General features: G+C 40.1%; 1 protein-coding gene across 1 annotated transcript in view; it reads right to left on the reverse strand.

The window, feature by feature from the left end:
* FANCM (FA complementation group M) overlaps positions 1-26057 on the reverse strand; it is a 50899-nt gene that overhangs the window by 22851 nt on the left and 1991 nt on the right. The window contains exons 2-13 of the mRNA XM_063289093.1: positions 24308-24480; positions 22217-22294; positions 21395-21553; positions 19578-19709; positions 18086-18218; positions 13710-13832; positions 12918-13016; positions 12270-12454; positions 10655-10861; positions 9373-9607; positions 4868-5025; positions 3654-3806 (exon numbers count right to left, since the gene is read on the reverse strand). Of these exons, the coding sequence (XP_063145163.1) occupies positions 3654-3806; positions 4868-5025; positions 9373-9607; positions 10655-10861; positions 12270-12454; positions 12918-13016; positions 13710-13832; positions 18086-18218; positions 19578-19709; positions 21395-21553; positions 22217-22294; positions 24308-24480 (1835 nt within the window). The remainder of the gene's footprint in view (positions 1-3653; positions 3807-4867; positions 5026-9372; positions 9608-10654; positions 10862-12269; positions 12455-12917; positions 13017-13709; positions 13833-18085; positions 18219-19577; positions 19710-21394; positions 21554-22216; positions 22295-24307; positions 24481-26057) is intronic.

Here is a 26057-nt window from a genome sequence, read left to right on the forward strand (position 1 = left end):
ATTTTTGGACTGCAAAACTTGATTGCCAGAAGTATTTTAGAAAGCGTCATGCTTATTTTTAAAAAATGGATTAAAAACAGATTATGTAAAAAATCACAATCCCCGATCAGCTTGCAATTTAAGAGCTTTTGCTGCCTGTTCTAATGCTGAGCATTTAAATGATGATGATTTTAATTAGTCATCAATGGAATGTGTGTCTGCTAGAAAATGGAAAGCTGTTCTGCTCCTGATAGTTTAATTTCCATTACTGAGTCAACTATATATATTCTCTATGAGTGAATCACAATGAATGAATCACAGTGTATGAATCACACAATGAATGACCCACAGTGTAAGGCAGTGTATGTACATGTGCAAAATCAAAAGTTATATAAAATTATCTACATAGTATGTATTCATCTGAGCTGCTGGAGATATAATCAGATGAGGTCCTGACATCTTGCCTTATCAAGGTTTAAATCAAAGAAATATGGGAGCATGAGAACAGCAAACTGGAGATCAAAGGTACATCATACAGCAAGACACATTAGAAAAATAGGAGGATAATTCATAATTCATCTTCAGGGATGCTATTCAAAATGCCCAATGAAATGCATGCCTAAGGCTTACAGAATCAGAGAAAAAGAGAGTTGGGAGGGGGTGTACTGGCCATCCAACCCTCTGCTCATTACAGGAATCCAAATTAAGGAATTCTGTCAGATGGCTGTTCAGCTTCTACTTCAACACATCCAATGAAGGGCAGCCCACTGTCCCTCAGAGTAATTAGTTCCACTGTCAAAAATGTTTTTCCTAACATTCAGCTGGGAGCTGCCCTGTACAACTATATATAATTCTATGACCTTCACTTGGGGATAATAGAAAACAGAGATGTCATTCTCAGAGTGACACTCCTTCATGTACTTGAAGAGTTATCATATCCCCTCTCAAACTCTTCACAAGGCTACCTCTACTCAGTTCCCTCAGCCTCTAAGACTTAGTTCTAATCCCCTGATCATTCTTACTGACCTTTTTATCTGTTCCAATTTGTCTGACTTCTTCTTAAAGCATGGTGCCCTGGACACAGTACATGAGGTCAGGTCTGACTAATGCAGAACAGAGTGAACTATTAGTTCTCTGATTTGGAAACTCAACACTTCCACTGATGCAGTCAAAAACTGTATTCGTCTTTTTTGGAAACTACTTATATTGGGTTCAGCTACAATTCCTACATACGTGGATTCTCATACATTCTCAAGCCAGATATCCCATTCCATATTTCTAGATTTATTTATTTTTTGCATTAATAACTTTGCCTTTAATTACTAAATTCCATTCTAGTACTTCTGTAACCTAACTCTGTCTACTAAAGCAATAGGCATTTCTTCGAGTTTTGTATCATCTGTAAATTTTATGAGTGTTCTTCCCCAAGTCATCATTAAAATTGTTGAGAAGTACCAGTCACAGGACAAAATCCTAAGGTACTCCATATCCTCACTCTAGTTTGATAAAGAACTGCTAATGACTTAATAAACCCATCTTCATAAACTTCCAATGCTGGCACTGGGTGAAATGAAGCCACGTTTTAATGAATTTGTTAGCAAACTTCATGTAATCCTAGAGGGACTGCTGCTGTCATACATTACAATATACTGAAGAAGCAAATATCTCAATCTAGCCAGGATCAAGCCCCTTATTAGCACTTATTAGTGCTTAATTTTGCACATGTGGGATACCCCTACTGAATATTCCATAAAAAATTAAGACTTGCCCAGACCAAGGTCCATCTTAGTCCAGCGTTTTGTTTCCCTCAGTAGCCAGCCATTTGCCTTTATGATGCTGACAAGGAGGAGATATACCCTTTCCTGCCACTGTTGCCTTGCAACTGCTATTTGGAGGCATGCTACCTCCAAGGTTAATGTTTGAGATACATAGCCTTTAATTCCAGGAGGATTTTGTTTAAAGCTAAGATGGTGCTACTGGCTAATTGGTAATTTTCACTATGCTTCCGGCAATAAATCCTGGACAAGACCCAGTGCTTATCATATCTGCTGTTAATTGTGAAACCCATTTACCCCCAAAACATTAGGGTTTCCCCACATGTCATTGACAGCACCTCTGCCGTTATATTTGTTTATAAACTGGAGATTCAGACTCAATATCGTTGGATCTGTCCTGAAACAGGAACACTGACTAAAAGAAAAAAAATAGTCACAAACCAAAAGATTCTCCCATTTGGGGCCATTCTTTTTTTGGTCATTTTTATGATTGCTGTTGCAATAGGAGTAACTACTATATGGGAACAGGCACTATATCCACACTCCTGCACATTCTGGAGCACTTTTTGGAGATTAAACCTGAAACACTGCACAGCTCTATTTTTCTTTTTACAAGATTGTGCCTGATTTAACAACTAGAAGTCAGCTTAAACATTTCCAGAGAGAAAGTAAACTATGTTCTAACCCATACCTTCATTATGCTGTTCTTCCTAAGCATCAGGAAATGACCAGGTAGGAAGTCCATCCTTTTTTTTTTTCCACTAATATTACCCTGTGGGCGGAAACTTCTTAGCTGAGGGGAAATGGAAATGCATCTCCAATTTTATGTAGAGTTCTAGAAGCTGCATGCTAAGGCCATGTGATTTACAAAGACTCTAAAAAACTGAGACAACCTTGAATGTTCTAAAAAACCAGAACATTGGCAAAATGAAAAATAATAAAAATGGATATAGGATTATAGGATTCCAAAGCGCTGGTATTAGGGTATAGCCAATCAGTGCTTGATTAATAAAAACAACTGAGAGGTGAACTTGTATGACAAGATATACCAGTCCATCCTATTTAATCTGAATAAAAATACATTATTCTGGGTTGTTAAGATAGTTATTTATCCAAAATGACCATGCCAATTGATGCAAAAGATAAAACATGTTGTATGTTTGAGAACTGTGGATTTTTGGGATACTAGAGATTATTTGCAAAAGAATAAGTACTATGGAAAATGAGAATCAGAAGCATTTGGTGTTCTGGATTTCTGCTTTTATACAGCTCTGCAATGAGGGGAGAATAACCATGGACAAAAGAAAGATTTAACAACATGGACAAAAAATTATTAGAGGTCTCTTTTCTTCAAGATACCTTCCTAAAGAGAACATATATAATTTCCTGAAGTTCACATTTTTAAAGATTTGCTTGCAAATTTATTCTTCTTTCTGGTTATGTTTGTTTACTGTCACTGTCTTGAAGTCCTAATTCCATTACACTTTTGGTAACACTGAAATTCAAAAAGAATGGAAGTACCGTCACCTTTTTTATGAATCCTTCCCCCCGCCCCACTGTTATCTACAATGTAACTACCAAACTAGTTAAAAGTCACTGGGAAAAATGAGTAACTTTATGAGTCATTATCTGAAAAAGTCAAACTAATTGCTAGTGAAAAAACTACCTATCAATAAGCTTCATTACCTTGAGATCAGGCAAAATAGTAAGTTTTTAATAGGTGTGTCAACATCTTCTTAAAGAGAGGGCATAATCTTCCTTGGTTTATTGTGCTTGAATAAAACACATACAGAGACATGCTTTGGGCACATCAAATCTATTCCAGAATCCTGTTTCACAAAGAGGCCAATCAGCTGCATGTGGGAGCTTAGAAACAGGATATGAGGGCAGTTCACTCACCTGTTCATGTCTCATTTGCTCTATCATGTCCATAACACTAATGAAGTGGAAGCAACGATCAGAGTGATCCACCAGATAGGTAGGGAAAGGCCGGTTCTGCCAGACTCTCCATTCTGTGAGCGACAGTTCATGAACTTCTTTAGTTTCCAACTCCTAAGATTTCAAAACACAAAGAGAACAAAATGCTCCCAATACTTCTCACAGCCCAGATTTATCAAAAGAATAATCCAAAATAAAGATCTTAGCTTATAAAGAAAATCTTAACTTTTATTGTGTTTTTCATACAATAAAAAAGCATTTTATTTTAGCACCAATTTACTATTTAACAGACTGAGAATGCTGAAGCATTCATTTCTTGTACTCCACAGTATTTCTAAGTTTATACATATAAATCACAATATTCGTTTGTTTAGTTATAGCAGCCATATAGTTCCTCCTTTTTTACTTCCTTGTGTAAAATAATTTAATTCCTTTTTAAGATCAATATCTACAACAACTTTCTCCAACAAGTGCAGATTCTTGGGGCTTCAAGGATTTTTTAGCAATGACCATATTGGCTGTGAATTCTAAGAGTTGAAGTCCATAGAATAAGGAGGGCATCCAGATGAAAGGAGGTTATTATCTTTTAAGGATCATGTCTGTTGTAACTGATTGCCACAAGATCCTTTATTTACAATGATTAGATGCTGCATTAAGTGCCTGGCATTTCCTCTAATCATCTGAAGTTGTATTTGTATATTTTTAAAGAAGAAAGTCTTGAAGGTATGTATGTGTAAAGGTAAAGGTAAAGGTTCCCCTTGACATTAAGTCCAGTCGTGTCCGACTCTAGGGGGCGGTGCTCATCTCCGTTTCAAAGCCGAAGAGCCGGCATTTGTCCGTAGACACTTCCGTGGTCATGTGGCCGGCATGACATGGAATGCCGTTACCTGCCCACTGAAGCGGTACCTATTAATCGACTCACATTTGCATGTTTTCGAACTGCTAGGTTGGCAGAAGCTGGGACTAGCAATGGGAGCTCACCCCGTCACACGGATTTGAACCGCCGACCTTCCGATCGGCAAGCTCAGCAGCTCAGCGGTTTAATATTTATATTAAAACATATCTGTTACCCTTGACAACAGCTCAAGGCATTTTTTCCTGGCTTAAGTACTTTTTTCATGATCTTGAGCCAGGCGACATTACTCCAAACAAAGTACGTAAATGTTTCAACTTACTGTTCTCATATCTTTGCACTCTAATGTTACAAAGTGACTCCGTGGCATTATTGGCTGTTTTATTCCTTCACCAGCTTTAATTTTATATAGTCTATCCCATCTTTCAAATTCCTCGGCTGTAAGACTCCAGCTTTCAGTTGGACTGGCTTGCTTTGCACCTGGCAAATATTTGGAGGTAAGAAGGAAATTGGTATTTGCAACAAAAACAGTAAGAAGAAAATTCTCTTGCTTGAATGCCCAGTGCATGACTTGCCAGAAAGCTCTTTCAGATACCATGGTGCTTAAAAGTTTTTGAACCCTTCTGAATTTTCAATATTTCTGCATAAATGCGCAGAGGGTACATACTTGTATGTGGCAAAAGTATGTGAACCTTTGCTTTCAGTAATTTGGGCAGTAATAACTGCAACTAAACATTTCCAATAATTGTTGATCAGTTTTGCACATCAGCTTGGAGGGATTTTAGCCCGTTCCTCCTTATAGAAAAGCTTCAACTCAGGGACTGTGAGGATTGTGGGTTCAGATATCCCAATAGTAAGAAATTTCTCTGGAACCAGTCAGGTCTCAGTAAAGTATTTCTTTTATTGAAAGATACAGTTCCACCTCCATCTACATCTAAAGACTCAAGCGAATGAGATTTCCCAATTCCCTCCTTTTACTAGTCCCAGTTTCATGCCTTCATTTGAAATTGAATATTTACAACTGCTATTGGTTTTACAACATGATTCCCAGCAATATCCTTTACTGACCGTTTGCTGATAAGGAGTTAGCAACAACATTCTGGTGTCAGCCTGCTGGGTCACTTTGAGATGTCTGTTTCTCACACAGCAATCAAACCTCCCCCTCCCTCCTTTACAGCCCTTGACAGAGGAGAAGGACCAGAAGGGGTTTTATGGCTTCTGGGACCAAACCTCTGACAGGGATGTTGGTGGACTTCCTTGCATGAATTGCCCGCTTCAGGTCCTTCCACTTCTTAAACCATTTCTGTAGGATTAAGGTCAGGACTTTGACTTGGCTATTGTAAAACTGTCGTCTGCTTTAATCATTCTTTGGTTGTATGATTTGTGTGTTTTGAGTCGTCTTGCTGCATGACCCACTTTTTCTTGAGCTTCACTTCAGACAGATACCCTGACATTCTCCGGTAGAATTTGCTGCTACAATTCAGAATTCATAGTTCCATCAATAATGGCAAGCCCTCTTTGCTCTTATTGGAGAGTAGTGGCTTTCTCCTTGCAACCCTGCCATGCAGACCGTTGTTGTTCAGTGTTCTCCTGATGGTGGCCTCATGAACCCTGACATTTGCCAATGCAAGAGAGACCTTTAGTGCCTTAGAGGTTACCCGGGGATTCTTTGAGAGCTCCTGGAGTATTACACACCTTGCTCTTGGTATGATGTTGGTTGGTCGACCATTCCTGGGGAGGGTAACAATGGTATTGAATTGCCTCCATTTGTACACAGTCTGTCTGACAGTGGACTGGTGGAGTCCAAACTTTTTGGAAATAATTTAGTAACCTTTTCCAGCATGGTGACCATCAACAAATGTTTCTTTGCAGATCCTCAGAAAACTCCTTTGTTTGAGCCATGGTATACTTACACATACCTGTGTTGTGAAGATCAGACTTCGATAGTGAATACCCAGAATTCGGTTCTTTAAATAATTATCATCCCATTGATTGAAACAACTGACCCTCATTTCCCCTTCAAATGAGCTGATAATCCTAGAGGTTCACATACTTTCGCCACACACAAATACATAGCTTTTGATCATTTTCCTCAATAAAGAATTTATTTGTTTAACTGGGTTCTCTTTATCTAGTTTTAGGACTTGTATGGAGAACAGATCACATTTTAGGTTATATTTATGCAGAAATATTGAAAATTCAAGTGTTCAGAAACCTTTTAGCACCACTGTACTTATAGTCCATAGTCAGATTATTACCCAACTGTACTGGGCATGCTCTATGATGGATCCTGCTGAGGGAGAACTGTGAACTGTAACCATCATATTCTCTCCTGTTTCATGTCTTTGCCTGGCTATGCAGCAATATCAGTTGGTTGAGGCCTCTTTGTTTGCTATGCGAGATTCACGAGAAGCAAGCTGAGCTACTGAACTAAGTTCTATCACATGAGATCAGACCATTTGCTATAATCATCCAGGCTAAATAAACCTTTCAAAGCACTTTCTCTTTCATGATTTTAAACATATTGGCATTTTTCCTCCTTACGATCTCTGAAAAATCACTATTAAAAAGCAACAGCTGCTTTTATATTCATGGCCAACTTAGCCGTATGCAGGTCTTTTAAATAATGGTGTTTTGATATAAATTTTGCAGTGAAAATCAGAAAAACAAATGGATCTGGTTCAGCCTATAAACTTTTAGATCTAATGGGCTAAATTTGAGAAATGAATGAATGAATGAAAGCAGTACCACAGAAGGCTATGCATGCTTTGAAATAATTCAGAAGTAGTGCTTTGGACCTTAAATGAACACAGTATCTCTCTGCTATTCATTAAAGCAGGCATATTGTCATGAGTACTGATGGTGAGCAGGAGGCGGCCCCTATCCAGGGGGGAAAATGCATGTGTAGTTTAGAGACTTTGAGCTGTCACTCAAAGAAACCCAGAACAGACCTGCCTTGAGTTTTGGGGTTTATCTCTCTGGGTTTTCCCACACTTCTTCAGTTTGGTAGGATTTTCTGTCTACAATAGCAGTAATAAACACTAGAGACTTCTTCCTCGTCTCGGCGTGGTCCTTGCTTAGTCAGGGCACATATCTTTTTTTAAGCTTCTGTTTGAGCCTGAAAAAAGATGCTGCTGCATTAAGCGTCTGATTAAAAATACAGATTTAATTATTTGACCTGTAGGAGCTTTTTTTCAGGCTCACATGGAAGCCTGAGAAAGATGTGCTCGCTCATCTTTTCCAAAGCACTTTTTCAAAATAATTTTTGAAGTGTACATAGTCCTATATTGCCATATTCATGCACATCAATGGAAAATTATACACACACACATGCACAAATTATATATAGAATTATTATATTGGAGATTGCTGAAATGAGTGTTAATTCATCCTCCAAGGACATGTATTTATGCAGTGGTATTTCTTCCTCTGTTGCTATTCCCCCCCGCCCCAAAAGAAGCTTATAGATCTCTTAAGTGCCTCCTTGTCTCTTAGATCCCTTTATTCCATTTTTGCACAAACGTAAGCTATTATTTATGAGTAACCCAAAACTGCTTTGTTGCTTTTCTAACATTTATTTTTCTTCACTGGACAGAGATACACAGGCATTCCCAGTCACAATTTCTGATCAGAGATCAACACAGATGATGTTTGAAAATACTTATGGCTCTGGCCTAATTTAGAGGATAAGAGTCACTGAGATAGTAAATACTACATATGCAGAATCAATACTTGTTACCGCTCCCCAAATTTCTCTTCATTGGCCGTGGGAGTGTTGATGCTGCTGGCATCTGTAGTTCAGCAATACATTGAAGGCAACAAGCCCCCCTCTGCTGTATGCAAAGGCATTAAAACAAACACTTACTGTACGTAGTAAGCATTTTTTCCCACTTCTATGTTTCCAGTATCAAGTGCAATAAATTTCTGACATAAACAGTAAGATTACCAAGGCTGCCTTGCCTTGCTCAGAAACATTTCTGGGATATCTGGTTGCCTTCTTAAATGGGCTAGATGGATAAAGAAAGACTTGAGCTCACTCAGGTTGAGCTCAGTTTCTGGTAGCTACGTACAAACACCATGTTTTCTTCATCATACAAATATTAATGCCAAGCAATTTTGGCACAGAGTTAGAGAAGAAGCACTATTTGCTTCTTCTCAGTGCCTAGAAAACAAGATCTAGAATGTTGCTAAAAATAGATTGTGATTCAACTGTGATCACAAACATGCTCTATAAGGAAAGAGCCCTGGCTGAAAGAATTCAGAAAAGGTTCTACGGCAGGGTTTCTCAGCCACAGAACTTTAAGATGGGGGGACATGCTGGCTGGGGAATTCTGGGCATTGAATTCACCCATCTTAAAGTTGCTGGGAAATTCTATGGCAATTATCTTCTTTATTCAGTTTAAATAAGTCAAGGAATCATACAAATTGATTTAGTTAAAAAGAGACCAACGTTTTTTTTTCAGTAGATGAGATGTGCCATGCGACAATGTTAAACAGGTATTTCACAAAGATAGGAATTATGCTTTGAGTAAGAATAAGAAATTGGTAAAACCTAACACACCAAGGTATTCATCTCAGTCAGCCTTCTAGTTAAACACCATCATGCCATTCCTGTCTAGCTTAAAGAGGTATACTATTTTATTTAATTTTTATGGCTAATATATATGACCTTTCTTTTTATGCAACGTATGAAAGAATTCTAGGTTTTGTTGATCATAATTCTGCCAATCAGTTACACTGGGCAACCTTCCTGTACCTTGTACGAGGGACAGCTTTGGTGTGTGTGTGGGTGGCCACTCAAATTCAATGGATGTCTTCTCTTCTTACCTGCACTTGTAGAATTGAGAAAACCCTTTTGCCTCAAAGCAAGGCTCCTCTTCTCTTTTGAGCTGGATGTGGAAGTGTCTGTCTCCCTCTCTGCAGGTGTAATCAGCATCCGGTGCATTTTGGGGTTTAGGCCTTCTGGAATCATACGTGGGCTGTGCTGGTACAAATGGAGGCCTTTATTTTTAGAAAGAGTTTTCAGAAGATTTTTTCTGTTGGATTGGCTTTGATTGTAAGTCTATAGAGGAGAGAAGAATTTGGCATTTTTTTATGGTAAAACTCCTAATCTTTTCCTAGTTCACTTAATTGCAAGTGTGCTTTACACTAAAGCAGGCTTACAGGCCTAGTTTACTTCCTTTAATACAATCCTTCTGGGTACCAGCTCACTATCAATCAGCATTCTGTTTTTCACATGCAAACAAATACCAATATCCTAGTTTTCAACCCATAAAGTGATTTGATAACATTTCTGGAACTTACTGTACATCAGAAGTTGCTTTGCAGAACTCACATTATGTCCTCTCACTATGAGACCAACCTCTGATAATGTATCAGGTGAAGATTTTTAATTTTTATTCAGTTTATAGAGATAGGCAAAGCAAAGTACTTAAACAGTCACTATACTTAATTAAATCTATGTTAACATTTTTAGTCAAAGGCCAGCTAATACATTAACCCTTAAAATGCCCCATGATGTATACAATAACAAAGGATTAAACCATGACCAGGGACTCCATAACTCTTATTGACTGAAGGAACATAATAATGCGAAAAGAAAGTATCGTTAATGTAAGGTGGCCAGAGGATTTATTGGAGCAGAGCAAAACAGCAGCATCATAATTGTGACTCCACTGACATGCTGTTACAGATCACGCTGTCCACAACTACCCTAACTTCAGCTCTTAGTCTGAGAAATCTGATAACCAGTCTAAATAATAAAAAAAAACAGTCAAATCTCTTCTCCCTACATTTACTGAACTAATAATAAATAATCTTTCCTTTGTCAGTTTTATGGAAATAGGTTTTCTGGACATAATCCTAAATGCCTCTAGCAGCAACCCCTGTCCCAAGTCCTACAGACTGTACTACTGCCATCGTCAGAACCACCACCACCACCACTGGGGTGCCAGGTTCTGTTAGATAATACTTTCTTTCAGCCTTATTTGGTGGCAAAACCTAGGATCTGAATGGATTTTTTGGGGGAAAAAATAGAACACTAAAATCACTGTGTGTAGAATTTGTTAGGAAGGAGCAAAACAAACTTCTGTTTGCAGTCTCATCTTACTCGCTCTTCCCTTCCTTCAGAAAGAATGACAACAATGCGCCCTTGCCGTTTGCGTCCAGTTCGGCCCATTCGCTGCACAAGACGAATCGGACTTTTTTGAGCATCAAAACAAATTATGAGGTCCACTTCTCCAATATCCAAGCCTTCTTCTCCTACGCATGTGGAGACCAATGTGTTGTAGCCACCCTCCCGGAAACGCTTCACTACCTAAAGGAAAAAACAGCTTAAGTTTTCACTTGATTCTTGCAGGGCTTAAGAAAACAAATCCATGTTGCAAGGAAATACTGCGAGAGCAGTGGCGTCATAGAACTCGGAATATGCATGAGATGCCGGGAAATGAGGATCGGTGTACCTCTCAAGAATAGTGGGGAATGGGGTATTGAAGCAGGCACTGTAGTTAATATGGAACAATTGAATTTTTTTAGATAATAGCCCTACTTAAACAGATAGGGTCAGTTCAAATTGTTCAATTGTCCAGTACATTTTAGGAACTTTATCAATTACTATACTGCTCTATTACAAAACATATTGTTTTTTACACAAAGTAAGCAATTGATAATAAGCACAATCACAAAGATCCAAAGGAAGGAAGAACAGAAATACTGTACACAGTTACTTCTCTGGCCCTATCCATGCAACTCTCTTATCCAGCCCAAAGTAGTTATAGTGTTAGCATGTCATGTGAACACTCTAACCAGTTGGAGACAGGGATAGATGGGGCTAATTTCATCCCAAGCAGTTCCAAAATAACCTTAACGACTGTAAGTAACTTGGTGAACCATATGTGCACAGTTGAGAAGCTTAATGAAGCAATAAGCATTTTCCCTGCTGCTGAATCAGAGAAGAGCCCCATAAAATGACCTTCACTAAGCACTGCCTTCTTTTTACTTCTTCTCTGTAGGCACCTTGACAAAAGGGGTAGAAAATAGGCAGAAAACGGTGAGAGTGGATAAGGGCCTCCTTATTCTCTAAGGGGTCAAACTTGATTGGGGCACTATGTATTTTTAAACCTGTGTTCTGTTGGGAGAGAGAGAGGGGGACTGGCAGGACATGACAGTCACCTGGTTTCTTCTGGGTGATGGAAGAACTTTGAAAGCCACTCCTGGTTTTCTGCATCTCTGGCACTTGGGAGCAAGCCAGTTTCTCAAGGGAGCAGCTGATTTATGCACACAAAGCTATGAAATTCTGCTTCTCGTTACATCTTTATCTCTATAGAAGGAATAACTACTTCTCGTATTAAAAATAACTAATAGGTAACACGTTTTATTATTTGAAAAACACAACAATATTACAGATCTGAAAAACACTAACAGTTCTGTAGCCAAATAGTGATCACATGCTCATGGCTGTAAGCAGGGCAGTTACATGTTTGCTAGTTTTATTCATTTCAAGTGAATTTAACTAATATCTGAGCACAGCACTGGAACCCTGGTGAAATTAGATTTTACACAGTGCAGCATGTTTTAAGAATTTTTCTATGGGTATTGCTGCATTACAAAACTATTTTCTTGGCACCTGAAATCTGTTTGGGATGATAATTTACAAATTTATTAAGGATGACATTTGTTATGCCATGCAGGACAATTTGTATCCCTGTCCCCACTCACTTCATTACCTCAAGCTGTTCCTTCTGTGTAAAACCCTTTGTGCTTTTGCCTGTAGAATGGCCTACAAAAGTCATGACTCTCACAACTGGGTAGTGATAGCTAAGCATCTCCGCAATTTCCTGAACACTGTCACGGAAGGAGGAGAAGATCATCACTCTGGTATCTGCAGGTCTGACTTCAGATGTAGTCTGATCTATGTAATATAGAAAGCAAACCAATAACCTACAACTTAGTGAACACAGATGGAGAAATTTGGTACAGGTTGCCACAAGCACAATCTCTAGTTAATCAATTTCACTGGATAGCATGCCTAATCAAGACTAAGCATCATGCTAGTAAAATGGAACTAGTAAAGTTAAATAAGTACACAAAGAACATTTATTTTTAAAGGATAAATTGTGCCAAACTGAAAGCCACACATTCTGGAAAGCCAAATATTTAGCCAGAGTCTTTTAGATAAGGACAGTATAAAATGAATGGTAAAATATTAAAGAATAAATAATTCATACTTCATAAGATTCAAAGCAGAAAGTATTAGGGTACAGAATATAAATCTAACAGGAGACTGCTCGTGTTAAATTGAATCAGAGTTTTCACCAATACTATTTGATTACTGTAGCCTTTTTCTTAGCAGTTGAATTACATCCTGTATTTACCTTCATGTTCTCTCCAGGATCTGAAATGTTCTACTACAACTTCTTCTAATTTCTTTAACTTCGGATGGCCATAAATGAAAGTCTTCATGTTTTCAGTTCCTGCTAAGCCCAAAATTTTTAATTTTAGACATAAAAATAGGTAGACAGCCTTAACTTTTTAAAAACCTCTATGAAAGGTTACCATTCATATTATAAAATTGTCTCCTTAATAATATTACTAAGGGGAAAACCTGTAAGCTATATTGTACAGTTAAGGATTTATATATTCATTCAAACATAAACTTCAGAAAGAGACCCAGTTTGGTATAGTGGTTAAGGCACCAGGCTAGAAACTGGAAGGACGTGCGTTTTATCTCTGCCTTAGGCATGAAACCAGCTAGATAACTTTGGGCCAGTCATACTCTCAGCCCTAGGAAAAAAGCAATGGCAAACCACTTCCAAAAAAGTTGCCCAAAAGACTGTATAGACTTATTGAGGTAGTTACCAGGAGTCAATACTGACTTGAAGGCCCTTCAAAAAGGTATGAATGAACACACACACACACACAAGGCGGGGGGGACACCTTTGTCAAAATAAATAAGAGTGATTTCAAATTTAAACCAAAACAGGGATACCTCTTAATATCTGAAAACAATTAACTTTACCCCTAAGCAGCAATATTCATGCTACATAAAGACAGCCTTCACCTGGAATATCCATGGGTATTTTAAAGATATCCTTCATTCCTAAGTAGAGTCACTTGACATACTGAACAAACAGCACTGCTGTATTTTGACTAGATAAATTGCCAACCTAGTTCAGAGATGCTGCCCTTTGATGAGGTCAAAGTTGGGTTAAGAAACATGTTTTCAAGCTGGTTGTACAGTACCATGAATTCCTCATTACGCCCAAGTTCATTTTTGGCTCGAGTCATACCTTAGAAAGAAAGGTAAGTGAATTTAAAAACATTAAACTTTAGATCTCTGGCTTCCACAAACTGCACATCAAGCTAGACATTAGAATTTGTTTTGCAGTCTGCAGTGAAAATTAAACAGATATGTGTGCTGGTTAATGACCACAATAAAGTCCTCTCAGACATAGATAAGGAATAAAGCATTATTACAACATAATTAATACATTCATTATTTCTCCACTCTTATTGCATCTGCGGAATGCCGCCCAGCGGCCCTGTTTAAGATTAGCCAATCCCTTTTAGGGAAGGGGGAGTCAGAAATTCATCTACAGGGCCATGCTGAGGAATTTTCTGGGCATCTGCAGGATAAAATTGCTTGGATCTGGTCCCAGCTGGACTCTGAGCGTGAGTCAGAATCTGGGGAGATACCCAGGGAATGTACTCACCATGTTATCTGGGAACAGTTTGACCCTGCTGAACCCGAGAAAGTGGATAGGATCCTCCAGACTGTAAATCCCACCACTTGCCAATTAGATCCATGTCCCTCCTGGCTGGTGAAAGCAGCACGGGAGGTGATATGTGGTTGGGTCCAGGCAATGGTAAACATATCCTTGAGAGAGGGGGTGTTCCCAGCAGCCTTTAAGGAAGCGCTGGTGCACCCCCTCCTCAAGAAACCATCATTGGACCCTACTATTCTGGACAATTTTCGTCCAGTCTCCCACCTCCCCTTTTTGGGGAAGGTGGTTGAGAAAGTGGTGGCATTGCAGCTCCAGAGGATTCTGGATGAAACGGATTATCTAGACCCCTTTCAGTCAGGTTTCAGGCCCGGATATGGGACGCAAATGGCACTGGTTGCACTTATGGAGGATCTGCGGCAGGAGCAGGATGGAGGCAGTGCATCCATCCTTGCTTTTCTTGACCTCTCAGCGGCTTTTGATACCATCGACCATGGTATCCTTCTAGACTGACTCAGGGAGTTGGGGGTAGGCGGTGTGGTCCTGTGCTGGTTCACCTCCTTCCTCCAGGGTCAGTCCCAGTCAGTGTTGATAGGGAGCAAGAGATCCAGCCCACGGCCCCTACTTTGTGGGGTGCCACAGGGTTCAGTACTCTCTCCTCTCCTTTTTAATATCTACATGAAACCACTGGGCGAGATCATCTGTCACCACGGGATGAGGTATCATCAATATGCTGATGATTCTCAGCTATACATCTCCATCCCGGGGGAAGTAAGTGATGCTGTGGCTACCCTTTACAGGTGCCTGGGGGCTGTTGGGGTCTGGATGGGGAACTACAGGCTTTGGCTGAACCCTGGTAAGAGGGAGTGGCTGCAGATTAATGGCTCGTCATCTGGGAAATTGTCATCTTTAGTTCTGGATGGGGTTGCACTGCCCCAGACAGACCCGGTCCGTAACTTGGGGGTCCTCCTGGACTTATGACTCCTGTTTGAAGAGCAGGTGGCAGTCGTGGCCAGGAGGGCCTTTACACAACTTTGTGTTGTTTGCCAGTTACGCCCTTTCCTGGACCGAGAGGCCCTTCGAACAGTTACTCATGCCCTGGTTATCTCCCTGGTTATATTATAGACTACTATAATGCAGTCTACATGGGGCTACCAGAAGCTACAGCTGGTCCAGAACGCAGCCATGCGGGCAATTTTAGGTGCCCCAAGGGTGGCACATGTAACACCTCTGTTGCACGAGCTGTGCTGGGTTTCAGTTTGCTTCCAGATCCAATTCAAGGTGTTGGTTATGACCTTTAAAGCCCTACATGGCATGGGGCCAGGTTACCTGAAGGACTGTCTCGTCCCCGTCACATCGATTTGCCCCACCTGGGCATGCAGTGAGGGCATGCTATGGACCCCGTTGGCTAGAGAATTCCATCTGGTGGGGTAGTGGAAGCGTGCCTTCTCTGCAGTAGCTCCTACCCTCTGGAACATTCTTCCCTCAGAGGTGAGACAGGCCCCCTCGCTCCTGGACTTTTGCAAGAAATTAAAGGCCTGGTTCTACCACCATGCCTGGGGCGGGAAGGAGAATACTCACTCCTGGGGATGGCTTGCCCCCTAAAATGGCCCTGTGTTATCTGCGGACTGATAGAGAACTCTGGACCATCTGGACTTTATCATTTTATATGTTATTCTATATTTATATTTATTATATAATATTTATATTGTATTGTTATTTAATTTTCTTTTTATTGTAAACCACCCAGAGTCCCTCTTCGTGGGGAGATGGATTAGATAGATAGATAGATACAGTTGGAAGAGACATTAAAGATCTTTTAAGTCAAAGTGCCAGTGATATAGTGACTCCACTATAATGGCTTCCGTGATAGGTTTCCATCCTTTTTCTGCCTCAAATCCCGTAAAGAAGGACAGCTCATTCCAACCCCCTTCCGGCAGTTATTCTCCTATGAAATAGCTGGCATCATTATGAAGTTCTTTCTAATATTGTTAGATTCTCTTTTCTTGAAGAATGGCTTTATTAGCTTTGCAACAGCTAATCAAATATTTGAAAATGGCTGTGTCAATTTTCAAGGCTATCATGTCTAACACTACTTAAAAATGTACTTCAAATACATTCAAGATAGCTTTGAGCTTATGGAGTATTAAAGATTAGGAATGAATATATATATATATATATATATATATATATATATAGAGAGAGAGAGAGAGAGAGAGTGTTTGTGTGTGTGTGACAGGGTGTAAGATGCAGGCAGGAACAGGGTATGAGCTAGACCCCCCCAAGTCCAGATGGGAGATTCTACAGAAGATTGTGGAGTATAACAGGGTTAAGATCCTGTGGGGCTTCCAGATCCAGACAGACAGGCAGGTACTGGCCAGTCAACCAGACATCATACTAGTAGACAAGGACCAGAAGACAGCAGTGGTGATAGATGTAGTGGTGCCAAGTGACAGCAACATCAGGAAAAAGGAGTACGAAAAGCTGGAGAAGAACCAGGTCCTGAAGGAGGAACTAGAGAGGATGTGGAAAGTGAAGGCCAAAGTGGTCCCAGTGGTGGTAGGGACACTTGGGGCTGTGACTCCTAAGCTGGGAGAGTGATTCCAGCAGATCCCAGGACCAACCTCAGAGCTCTCTGTCCAGAAGAGTGCAATGATAGGAACAGTTAAGATACTGTGCAGAACCTCAAGCTCCCAGACCTCTGGTAGAGGACCCAAGCTTGAGGAAGACACATACCACCCATAGGGGTGAGAAGGAAGATAGATAGATAGATAGATAGATAAAATAAATCTATCTTGGGTGAACTGAGAGAACCAAATTAAATAGAACAGAGGCTTTGCTTTGGATAGACACATTTCTCATATTCATGATGTGCCTCCATCCTTGATTCTTCTGCGATCATTACTGAAGACAATACAAGTCCCATTTTCATCAGACCTAGGTGGCATTTTTATCTACTGCTCTGATGTCAGAAATAACATCTCAGGAATGGGCCAGTACAGGGACTTCCAGTTGGGACATGGCGAACTGAACAGTTGTGCCAGCAGGTTCAGCAGGTGGAACTGACAACACAGCAATTTTTTTCGGGCTCAGGCAGATTTTCCTGAAGCCCAGGAGTGTTCTCCAGATAAAGGAAAACACCTGGAATCTTCCCATCAGTTCTCCGGACAGCTGCTTGCAACCAGAGGATCGCAAACAGCGTTTTGCGTCCAACTGGTAAGAGCTAGCTGGGAGGCTGGGACACCATTTTCCAAGCCTTCACTGAATTCCAATTTCCTCAAGAACATCCGTCTTATATCAATTTGTGGGTATGTGCAAGTCAGTTATTCCTCCCAACTAAAAGCAGTATTTTCCCTTTTGTCAGCTCTTTATACCCGAAGATAATCAACGGTGCCTCTGCCAGAATGGATGAATTGTATGTTTTTTCCTCTGGTATGAACTGATTGATTATGTCGAAATCACTATCAATATCTGGATCTTCTATATTACTACATGCCAATTTCTTCCTGAAAAACATTTTGGTTTTTGCGATGTTACACTATTTTCCAAACTTCTGTCAATTTTAAAAAAGATAAACTTATCGATGGGAAAATGTTTTTGATAACTTTAAAAGCTTGACAATATATAAATATATTTCAAGTTAATTTATGAATTAGCAAATGTGAAAACAATGTTCTATTCCCATATCTTCTGAATTTCTAAATACATTCAATTTCTAGTATTCCTTTACAAATATTTTAATAGATATATAAAATACATCTAAATGCCCATGGTAGAGTTGGAATGGAAATAAAACCAGATTTTAAGTAGGCATTCCTTACCTTTTGATCCATCCAAAATTCCACGTAAGAAGATATGCAATGATCTCATTCCCATTTGTAGTAATAGTTCGTAACCATGATACAAACTAATACAAAGAGCAAAATCTCCTTCTATTACACCTTGGTGAATTCCCTGGGGAAAAATCATCTCTAATTTCAGCAAAAGAATTATAGTTATACAGATTTATATGTAACAGGAATTTTACTGTGATTCTACCTACAGTTTAAGTAAATAATAACATAAAGTAGACTTCTACCGAGAGTAACTCTCTAAGTACTTTTTATTCCGTTACCAGCTTACTGAGAAAATGAATATTTTGAAGGCTGAAATGCTATATACAGTAAATGGCACAGAGAACTGTAGTGAGAGGAATCCCATTTTGAGATTCAGTCACTGCAAGAATCTGAATTTATTTGGATAAATGGGCAACGACATCCAAAGCCTACACAAATTTATATAGATTCCATCTCAGGTGAGCTTTTAAAAGAGGAGGGGGCAGCTCTACTTTGCTTTTTTCTCAAAGGAAGTATGGGTGCATCTCTTCCTTAGCCATTTCAGAGCCAGATAAGGAATTCTGTAACCCAAAGGTTGGGTTGGAGATCCAGAAAAAATGTATCAATTTAAAGGGCACTGGAGCTGGATGTGAGATTAGAGCTTTGGTTTTAATTTTATGGAAAATGAGTTGAACTATGCTGCTTTTTCATTTTGTCTTAGCTCTGTGCATGCACATGGATGCTCCTGGCTGAAGGAGCAAAGCCTGGACGATGGTTTTAGAATTTTCTTTTCCTTTCTCCTTTTGTTTATTCAATCCAATCTTTGTTTTAGTACTTTACTTTTAGTCTTTAGTACTTTAATTTTAATCTGTTTTAGTACTTTAATTTTAGTACTCATAATAAATACTTGGATTCTTACTGAGCCAGTTATTTTAATTCTGAAAGGATTTTAATCTAAGCACATGTTTCTCCCCACTTAGTTAGCTACAAAAAGGAAGGAAAGCAGGGAAAGAGATCACCACTTTACCTATTCCTGAGTGCCACTGTGAAAAAGTGCCAGGTGGTGGCATTTACTGAACAGGCTCTGCCAAGAGTGTGGAGGATGCGGTAGCAACTGAGAGGCCTGTCCCGTGGGAATCAAGAGGGGCCAGTCCAGCACATCCCAGACATGCATTTGAATGTCACTCATTACAAATATGATTATACATGTCATGAGTACTGATGGCGAGCAGGAGGGGGCCTCTATCCAGGGTGGAAAACGCATGCGTAGTACTGAGGAATTAAGCAGCCATTCAAAGAGACACAGATCAGACCCACCTTAACTTTTGGGGTTTATATGTCTGGGTTTTTCCCACGCTTCTTCAGTTTGTTAGGATTCTGTTTTATGTAGCAGTAATAAACGCTAGAGACCTACTCCTTGACTCAGCGTGATTTCTGACTGTTAGGACAATACCGAAGGAAACACAACTCAGATACGCAGACTGCTGGGAATATGTACCTCAAAATGTGAAGCAGGATTTTTCCTAAATTGATCTCGTGCTAGAATTATCTGATACTTTGTAAGAGCAGGTATTTCACGTTGTGATAAGACCCGAAGTCTAGTTAGCCGACTGGTAAACATTTCCAAGACCTGCATATAAAACAGAAGACACAAATGAAATTTATCCATATCACAAATGGCTTTGCACAGCACAGAGAAACAATTCCTAGTATGAGCTATTTCACCACAGGATGAACTAAAGAGACACTCAAGGCTTCTAAACAAGTAGTTATCCAGTCTCTTATTGTTTAGTAGATGGGTGGCAGATTCTGAGAGGTAAGGGATACAACTCGGCCTCCTTCTGCAGGGCCCCAGAAGGACATCCAGTGACATTATCGGACTAAATGACCAAAATTTTTCAGTGTGATAGTAGTGGTGGCAGCATGTGGCTGTGAGAAAGTGATACTTTTGTGGAAGTGTTAAGCCTCTGGGAGACAAACCATTAGTATTCTCAACCACTCATTGCCTGAAACTGCACCACCAAAATTCAGGCATTTTGCCACTGAATTTTGATGGCATGATTGGGGGTGAGTGGGTGTGTTAAGGGCTGCATTCAATCTGCAGTTAGACATTAACAAGTTATACACCCTGAAATCCATTGCCCATCAGATACTGGCTGTGAAAGCCTACACCAGTATTTTGACATAAACCTACAAAGACATAAATACAAAGGGCCCAATTATTTGAAAAGGTGCCTCCAACATTATTTAAGCCATATGATAAGATCAGTCAGAAAAGTCCTGTTCTGGTCCCAAAGATAGTTATAATTCATTGTGTGCTGACTTGGAGTAAGGCCTTCTCCTTGGCAGAATCCCAGTTATACAATTCTCTACCTAGAATACATTTTGTTCCCTGTCTTGTCTTAGTCTTCTGTTGGACAAGCTTGTTCTTCCAGGCACTTGCAGGTTAACAACTATTCTAGGACAAGACTTTTGATTTAATTATTTTACAGGAGCTCACTTTGTTTTTTTGCCTTTCATCAAACTTTTCCATGAAAGATTGTTTTTAATATTTTTGTATACCATTCTGGGCTCCTCTAGGAAGAACAGAGGTATAAAAAGAAAGTAATTGGGAATGTAATAATAAAACAGTAATTAAATGCATTAACCAAAACCAAGATGATAACTACAGAAGACAGTAGATCTGGCCTCAAATACAACTCATCATTATCTTCTAAAATCAATAGATAGTAATTTCTTTTGAGGCTAGTTCTGTAGATTCTCTTAAATATCCACTGGAGACTTTAATTTCAACAAAGATCTGTTTGTTACACACACTTATAAAGGAATCATAATTACAGCTCACTGTAATGTGATCTGCACAGGGCCAACTAGGAAATGAAAAAACAGAATCCCCTAAAATCCTTTTTAAGTTCAGCACCCAGTTAATTACAAAACTGCCCAAAGCTCGTCTCTGAGTTCTTCGAAGAATAAACCACAGCCTTTGATCAGACATGCTGGAGTGACTTTATTGAGAGAAACTTCAGCAAAATGCAAACACAATCAGGATAATTCACCATTGAGCGTTAAGCATCCCATTGTCCATTTTGCTTTAATTACACATTTCATTGTTTTAAGTTTTAAACTTTCAGAAAATAAGTTCAGAAACACTAGTAAATCCAATATTTTATTTAACAAGCTCAATGAGCAGAACTTCTTTAGCAAAATGAAAAAATAAATTTAGTAATTCAAATGGCAAATAAAATTTTGCTTAATTCTTACATGTTATTTCTACCTTCCTTGATTTTCATAGTTCTAAAACGAAGTAGAACTCACCCGTATATATGCATTCTGAATTTCAGCCAATTCTTTCCCAAGTGGAACAACACATTTTTCGACCCGTCGCTCGTAAGAATAAGGCTGAATATCAGGAGAATCTTCAGAGCAAAGTTCTATGTGTGAAATTAACAGGTTGGTAATAACTTGCTGCACAGCCTGTGAAGAAGTGGCAAAGAAGTTGTTATGATCTTGATCAGCCTCATGTTAGCATGGTAAAGATCAGACATATCTGGACACAGCGTTTCAGAGAGCTAAATTCTTTTAGACACTTATAACCTTTCCTAATCTCTACAGACTGTTTTGCAAATCTTACAGAACAGCAGGATTGAATGAGGGAAGAATTCAATTTGGCCTAACTGTGGAGTTTGTGGTACACGCATTAAGATACAAATACAGGATTACTTGACACAGAATTGCTAAGATCAGGCTGGTTATGCATGTACGATTTTTAAATTTTAAAAATATATTGGGATAAACTTGTGAGTATATTGCAAAAGCTTTTTCCTCAGAACTGATAACATATAAAAAATATTTTTACCCCAAACGTAAATAGTGGATATGTCACATTCTCAACGTGCACCTGCAGAAGATACCAGTGGCTTCCAATATTTTATTAATGACATCTATTAAGGAATAGTTTTTGCCGGTTCCATCTTGTCAGTTTAAACCCTCAGCTGATAAAGAAACCATACCATAGAAGGAAACAGCTTTGCAGAACTGAGACGTGCACTCAAGCACAGCAATTATTTTAAAGATCGACACAGATAATGTATGATTACTAAGAAAATCTAGGTCCCTGAACAAAAGGAATTGGCTCACCTTTGCATCACTGCCAGGAGTTGCAGTTAGAGCCAAGACTCGAAACTCTTTGGTATATTTGCATAATTCTTTCACAACCTGAAGGGAGAATAACTTTAATTACCACTAAGTTTGTTCTATTAGAACCAAAATAATTCTAATAAAATGCAAATATGAACAGCTGGCAGCTTCCAACGTAAGCTGCAGAGCGTGAGCTGGAAGTGTTCCTGGTGTCCCGTGCCGGCTGTTCGTGAGGCTTTCCAGGAGCGCTTTCAACACGAGCTGCAGCGTGCGCGCTGATCCTCCAGGAAGCCTGCGTCCGCTTCCTCCAGTTCCGCCACCACCCCAACAGTGCCTCCCACACAGCCGCCTCCTTTGCCTGGAGAGCCACTGCTGGCTCTCTTGCCTCGCCTGGCGATAGAGAACGCCATGCCTCGCTGACCTGCCACCTCCTCCCCAGCCAGGCCTGGCAAGCTCTCTTCGGCAGATGAGGCTCCGCCACCCTGCCGCACTCATCCCAGGACTGCACTCACCCAGTGCCTGGGTCCCGGGCCAGCAGCAGGAGGGAGAAGATGGCAAAGGTCAGCAGAGTGCAGGGCAGCCACAAGGGCAGAGATGGGGGGAGACCGGCAGGTTGGGGGAGTTGAAGCAAAAGCGAGAGCGGCAGGGCAGGAAAAGTGTGAGGTCCTCGCTTAACAATGGCGCTGTCCCAGCCACAATCAAGACTACTGGAACTGCTATTGCTAAGCAGTGCAGTCACATGTTGTTTCGCCCAATGACATCACTTAGTGACAGAAATTCCAGTCCCAATTGTGATTGTAAGTCAAGGACTACCTGTACAGAAAATATGTACTGGCAAAGCAGGAAGCAAAGCCTGGAGGGAGGTTTGACAACACTCCCATAATCTGAACAAGTCTGATTAGGTTTTTTTTTTTTTTTAGGTGATCTCTCCTCTAAGCTGGTTATGGTTCCCTGGGGAGGTCATGACCCACACTTTGAAAACCTCTTCTCTAGAGTCTTAAACTTACAGTATAATTTCTGAAACAGATGGACATATTTAAAATATCTGGAATATGTACACAATGTCTTCTTTAAAAAGAAATTCTGTTACTTCTGGAGATCTAAGAACCACACACAGAGTTTATAACTCAAACATTCCACATTTTATGGTTCTTCCTGTTCTGACTTCCACTGTTATGGCATCGTCAGAAATTAGGGTTTAAAAGATGAGGGAGACAGCATGTTTTCTATCAAAATAGCTGTTGACTTCTCTTTCCCAGGAATCTTTTCATTTCATTGGCCTCTGGCCAAATGTTTTTTCTTGAAAAATTTCTATATTTTCTTTGCTAACATTCTTATCCAAATTATATTATTTATATGATGCCTCTTCGGTTATGTTGAAGAGAAATGTAGAAAAAAGTAGAAAAAGTAGATTAGTCCTACACCAATTAAAAAGAATCTGGAAAGAAGTTAAAAAAAGAAACAGAAAAGAAGTACATTCTTGTGGCTTACTGGCAACCTTTTAAATTACAGCTAAAACAGAATCAATTTCAGATTTTTTACTTATAACATGAGATTTAAGAACTACCTAGTGGCAAAAATTAATCTACCATATTTCTGTTTTTTTAACATGTATATAATGGTGGTGTGCCTGTAGGATGAGAAGTGGAGTTTTTCAACTCTCGTCCCAGAAATCCTGTGTCTTGATACAGTCTTTTTCAGTACATACATTGAAGAGTCTATATAAAAATACTATTCTAATTCAGTTCCAAATAGCCTCTTGATGTTCTGAAGTACTCATCAACAGGTGGGAGTGGCTTAACTAGCATCTAAAGCAGTGGTAGACAACGTACAGTTCTTGATCAAATTTCAAAATCCCTGTTTAGGAAATCAGTTCAAACTTATAGAAAGAGCTGACTGTCCTTTCCCTCCAATCTACTGCTTGGGAGAGAAAGAGCAGAAAAGAGAAATGGATGCCTTCATCAATTTTTGGCTCTGGCCACACGCATTGTTTCCTCCAGTCTAACGTGTGCTCCCCAACAGATGGCTTTTCAAATAATAATCTAGTCAATTATATAGGACAGAGTATTAAGCTTGTACAATACACAATACCTGACAATATGCATGATTTCCAAGAGCTTTGTGGGCTTCATCAATAACCAGGCATTTAATTTCTGCTGCTGGACATGTTCCACGAGATAGATCATTTGCCATTATTTGTGGAGTGAGAAAGAAGACTCTTTTGTTGCACCAGATTTCTTTCCGATCAACAATTTGGGTACCTCCTGAAAAAAGATGAGCAAAATCTGTAGTGATGTCTAAACATACATACCACAGGCATTTCACTGGTAATTCACATGAAATGCATATTCTACCAAAGTTAACATTAAAAGATTCCTGGCAAAGAGAAGTCAACCATTCTGGCTCTTCTTGACCTCTCAGCGGCTTTCGATACCATCGACCATGGTATCCTTTTGGGTCGGCTCAGGGAGTTGGGGGTGGGTGGCGTAGTTTTGCACTGGTTCACCTCCTTCCTCCAGGGCTGGTCCCAATCGGTGGTGATAGGGCAGGAGAGATCGGCCCCACGGCCCCTTCTTTGTGGGGTGCCACAGGGATCAGTACTCTCCCCTCTCCTTTTTAACATCTACATGAAACCACTGGGTAAGATCATCCGTCACCATGGGATGAGGTATCATCAGTATGCTGATGATACTCAACTGTATATGTCCATCCCAGGTGAAGTAAGTGATGCTGTGACCACCCTTTCCGAGTGCCTGGGGGCTGTGGGGGCCTGGATGGGGAACAACAGGCTTCGACTGAACCCTAGTAAGACGGAGTGGCTGTGGATTAATGGCACCTCAGGTGCCAGGAACTTGTCATCTTTAATGCTGGATGGGGTTGCACTGCCCCAGACAGACCCGGTGCGTAACTTGGGGGTCCTCTTGGACTCACAACTCCTGCTCGAAGATCAAGTGGCAGTCGTGGCCAGGAGGGCCTTTGCGCAACTTCAGGTTCTGCGCCAGTTACACCCTTTCCTAGACCAAGAGGCCCTTCGAATGGTCACTCATGCCCTGGTCATCTCCCATATAGACTACTGTAATGAGCTCTACATGGGGCTACCCTTGAAGAATATCCAGAAGCTTCAGCTGGTGCAGAATGCAGCTGCACGGACAAGCTTGGGCGTTCCAAGATCAGCACACATAACACCTCTACTGCGTGAGCTGCATTGGGTTCCAGTTTGTTTCCGGGTCCAATTCAAGGTGTTGGTTATTACCTTTAAAGCCCTACATGGCATGGGGCCAGGATATCTGAGGGACCGTCTCATCCCTATTACATCGACCCGCCCCACCCGGTCATGCAGAGAAGGCATGTTACAGACCCCATCCATAAAAGAATTTCATCTAGCGGGGTCTCGGAATCGTGGCTTCTCTGCTGTAGCTCCCGCCCTTTGGAACATCCTCCCCCCAGAGGCGAGATAAGCCCCCTTGCTCCTGGACTTCCGAAAAAAGATTAAAGACCTGGTTTTGTCAGCAGGCTTGGAATGGGAGGGGGAATAGTTATACCTGGGGATGGCTAGTGCCCTAAGTGATTTTGAGGGGCCTGTTACACTCACAGACTGATTAAAATCTTTTGCCACTTAGATTTTATTATATCTTTATTTTATTGCATTGTTGTATTGAAGTGGTTTTAAATTTTAACTTCATTTTATTGTAAACTGCCCAGAGTCCCCCATGAGGTGGAGACAGGCGGTGAATAAATTTATAAATAAATAAAAATAAAAATAAATGCATTCTTATACTTTAAAAATCAGCCTACAGGTTCCTACACTGCTAGCCAGAGAAACATTTTTACGTTACAGCAT

The sequence above is a fragment of the Candoia aspera genome, chromosome 1, assembly GCF_035149785.1.
Source record: "Candoia aspera isolate rCanAsp1 chromosome 1, rCanAsp1.hap2, whole genome shotgun sequence".
Taxonomy (NCBI): Eukaryota; Metazoa; Chordata; class Lepidosauria; order Squamata; family Boidae; genus Candoia; species Candoia aspera.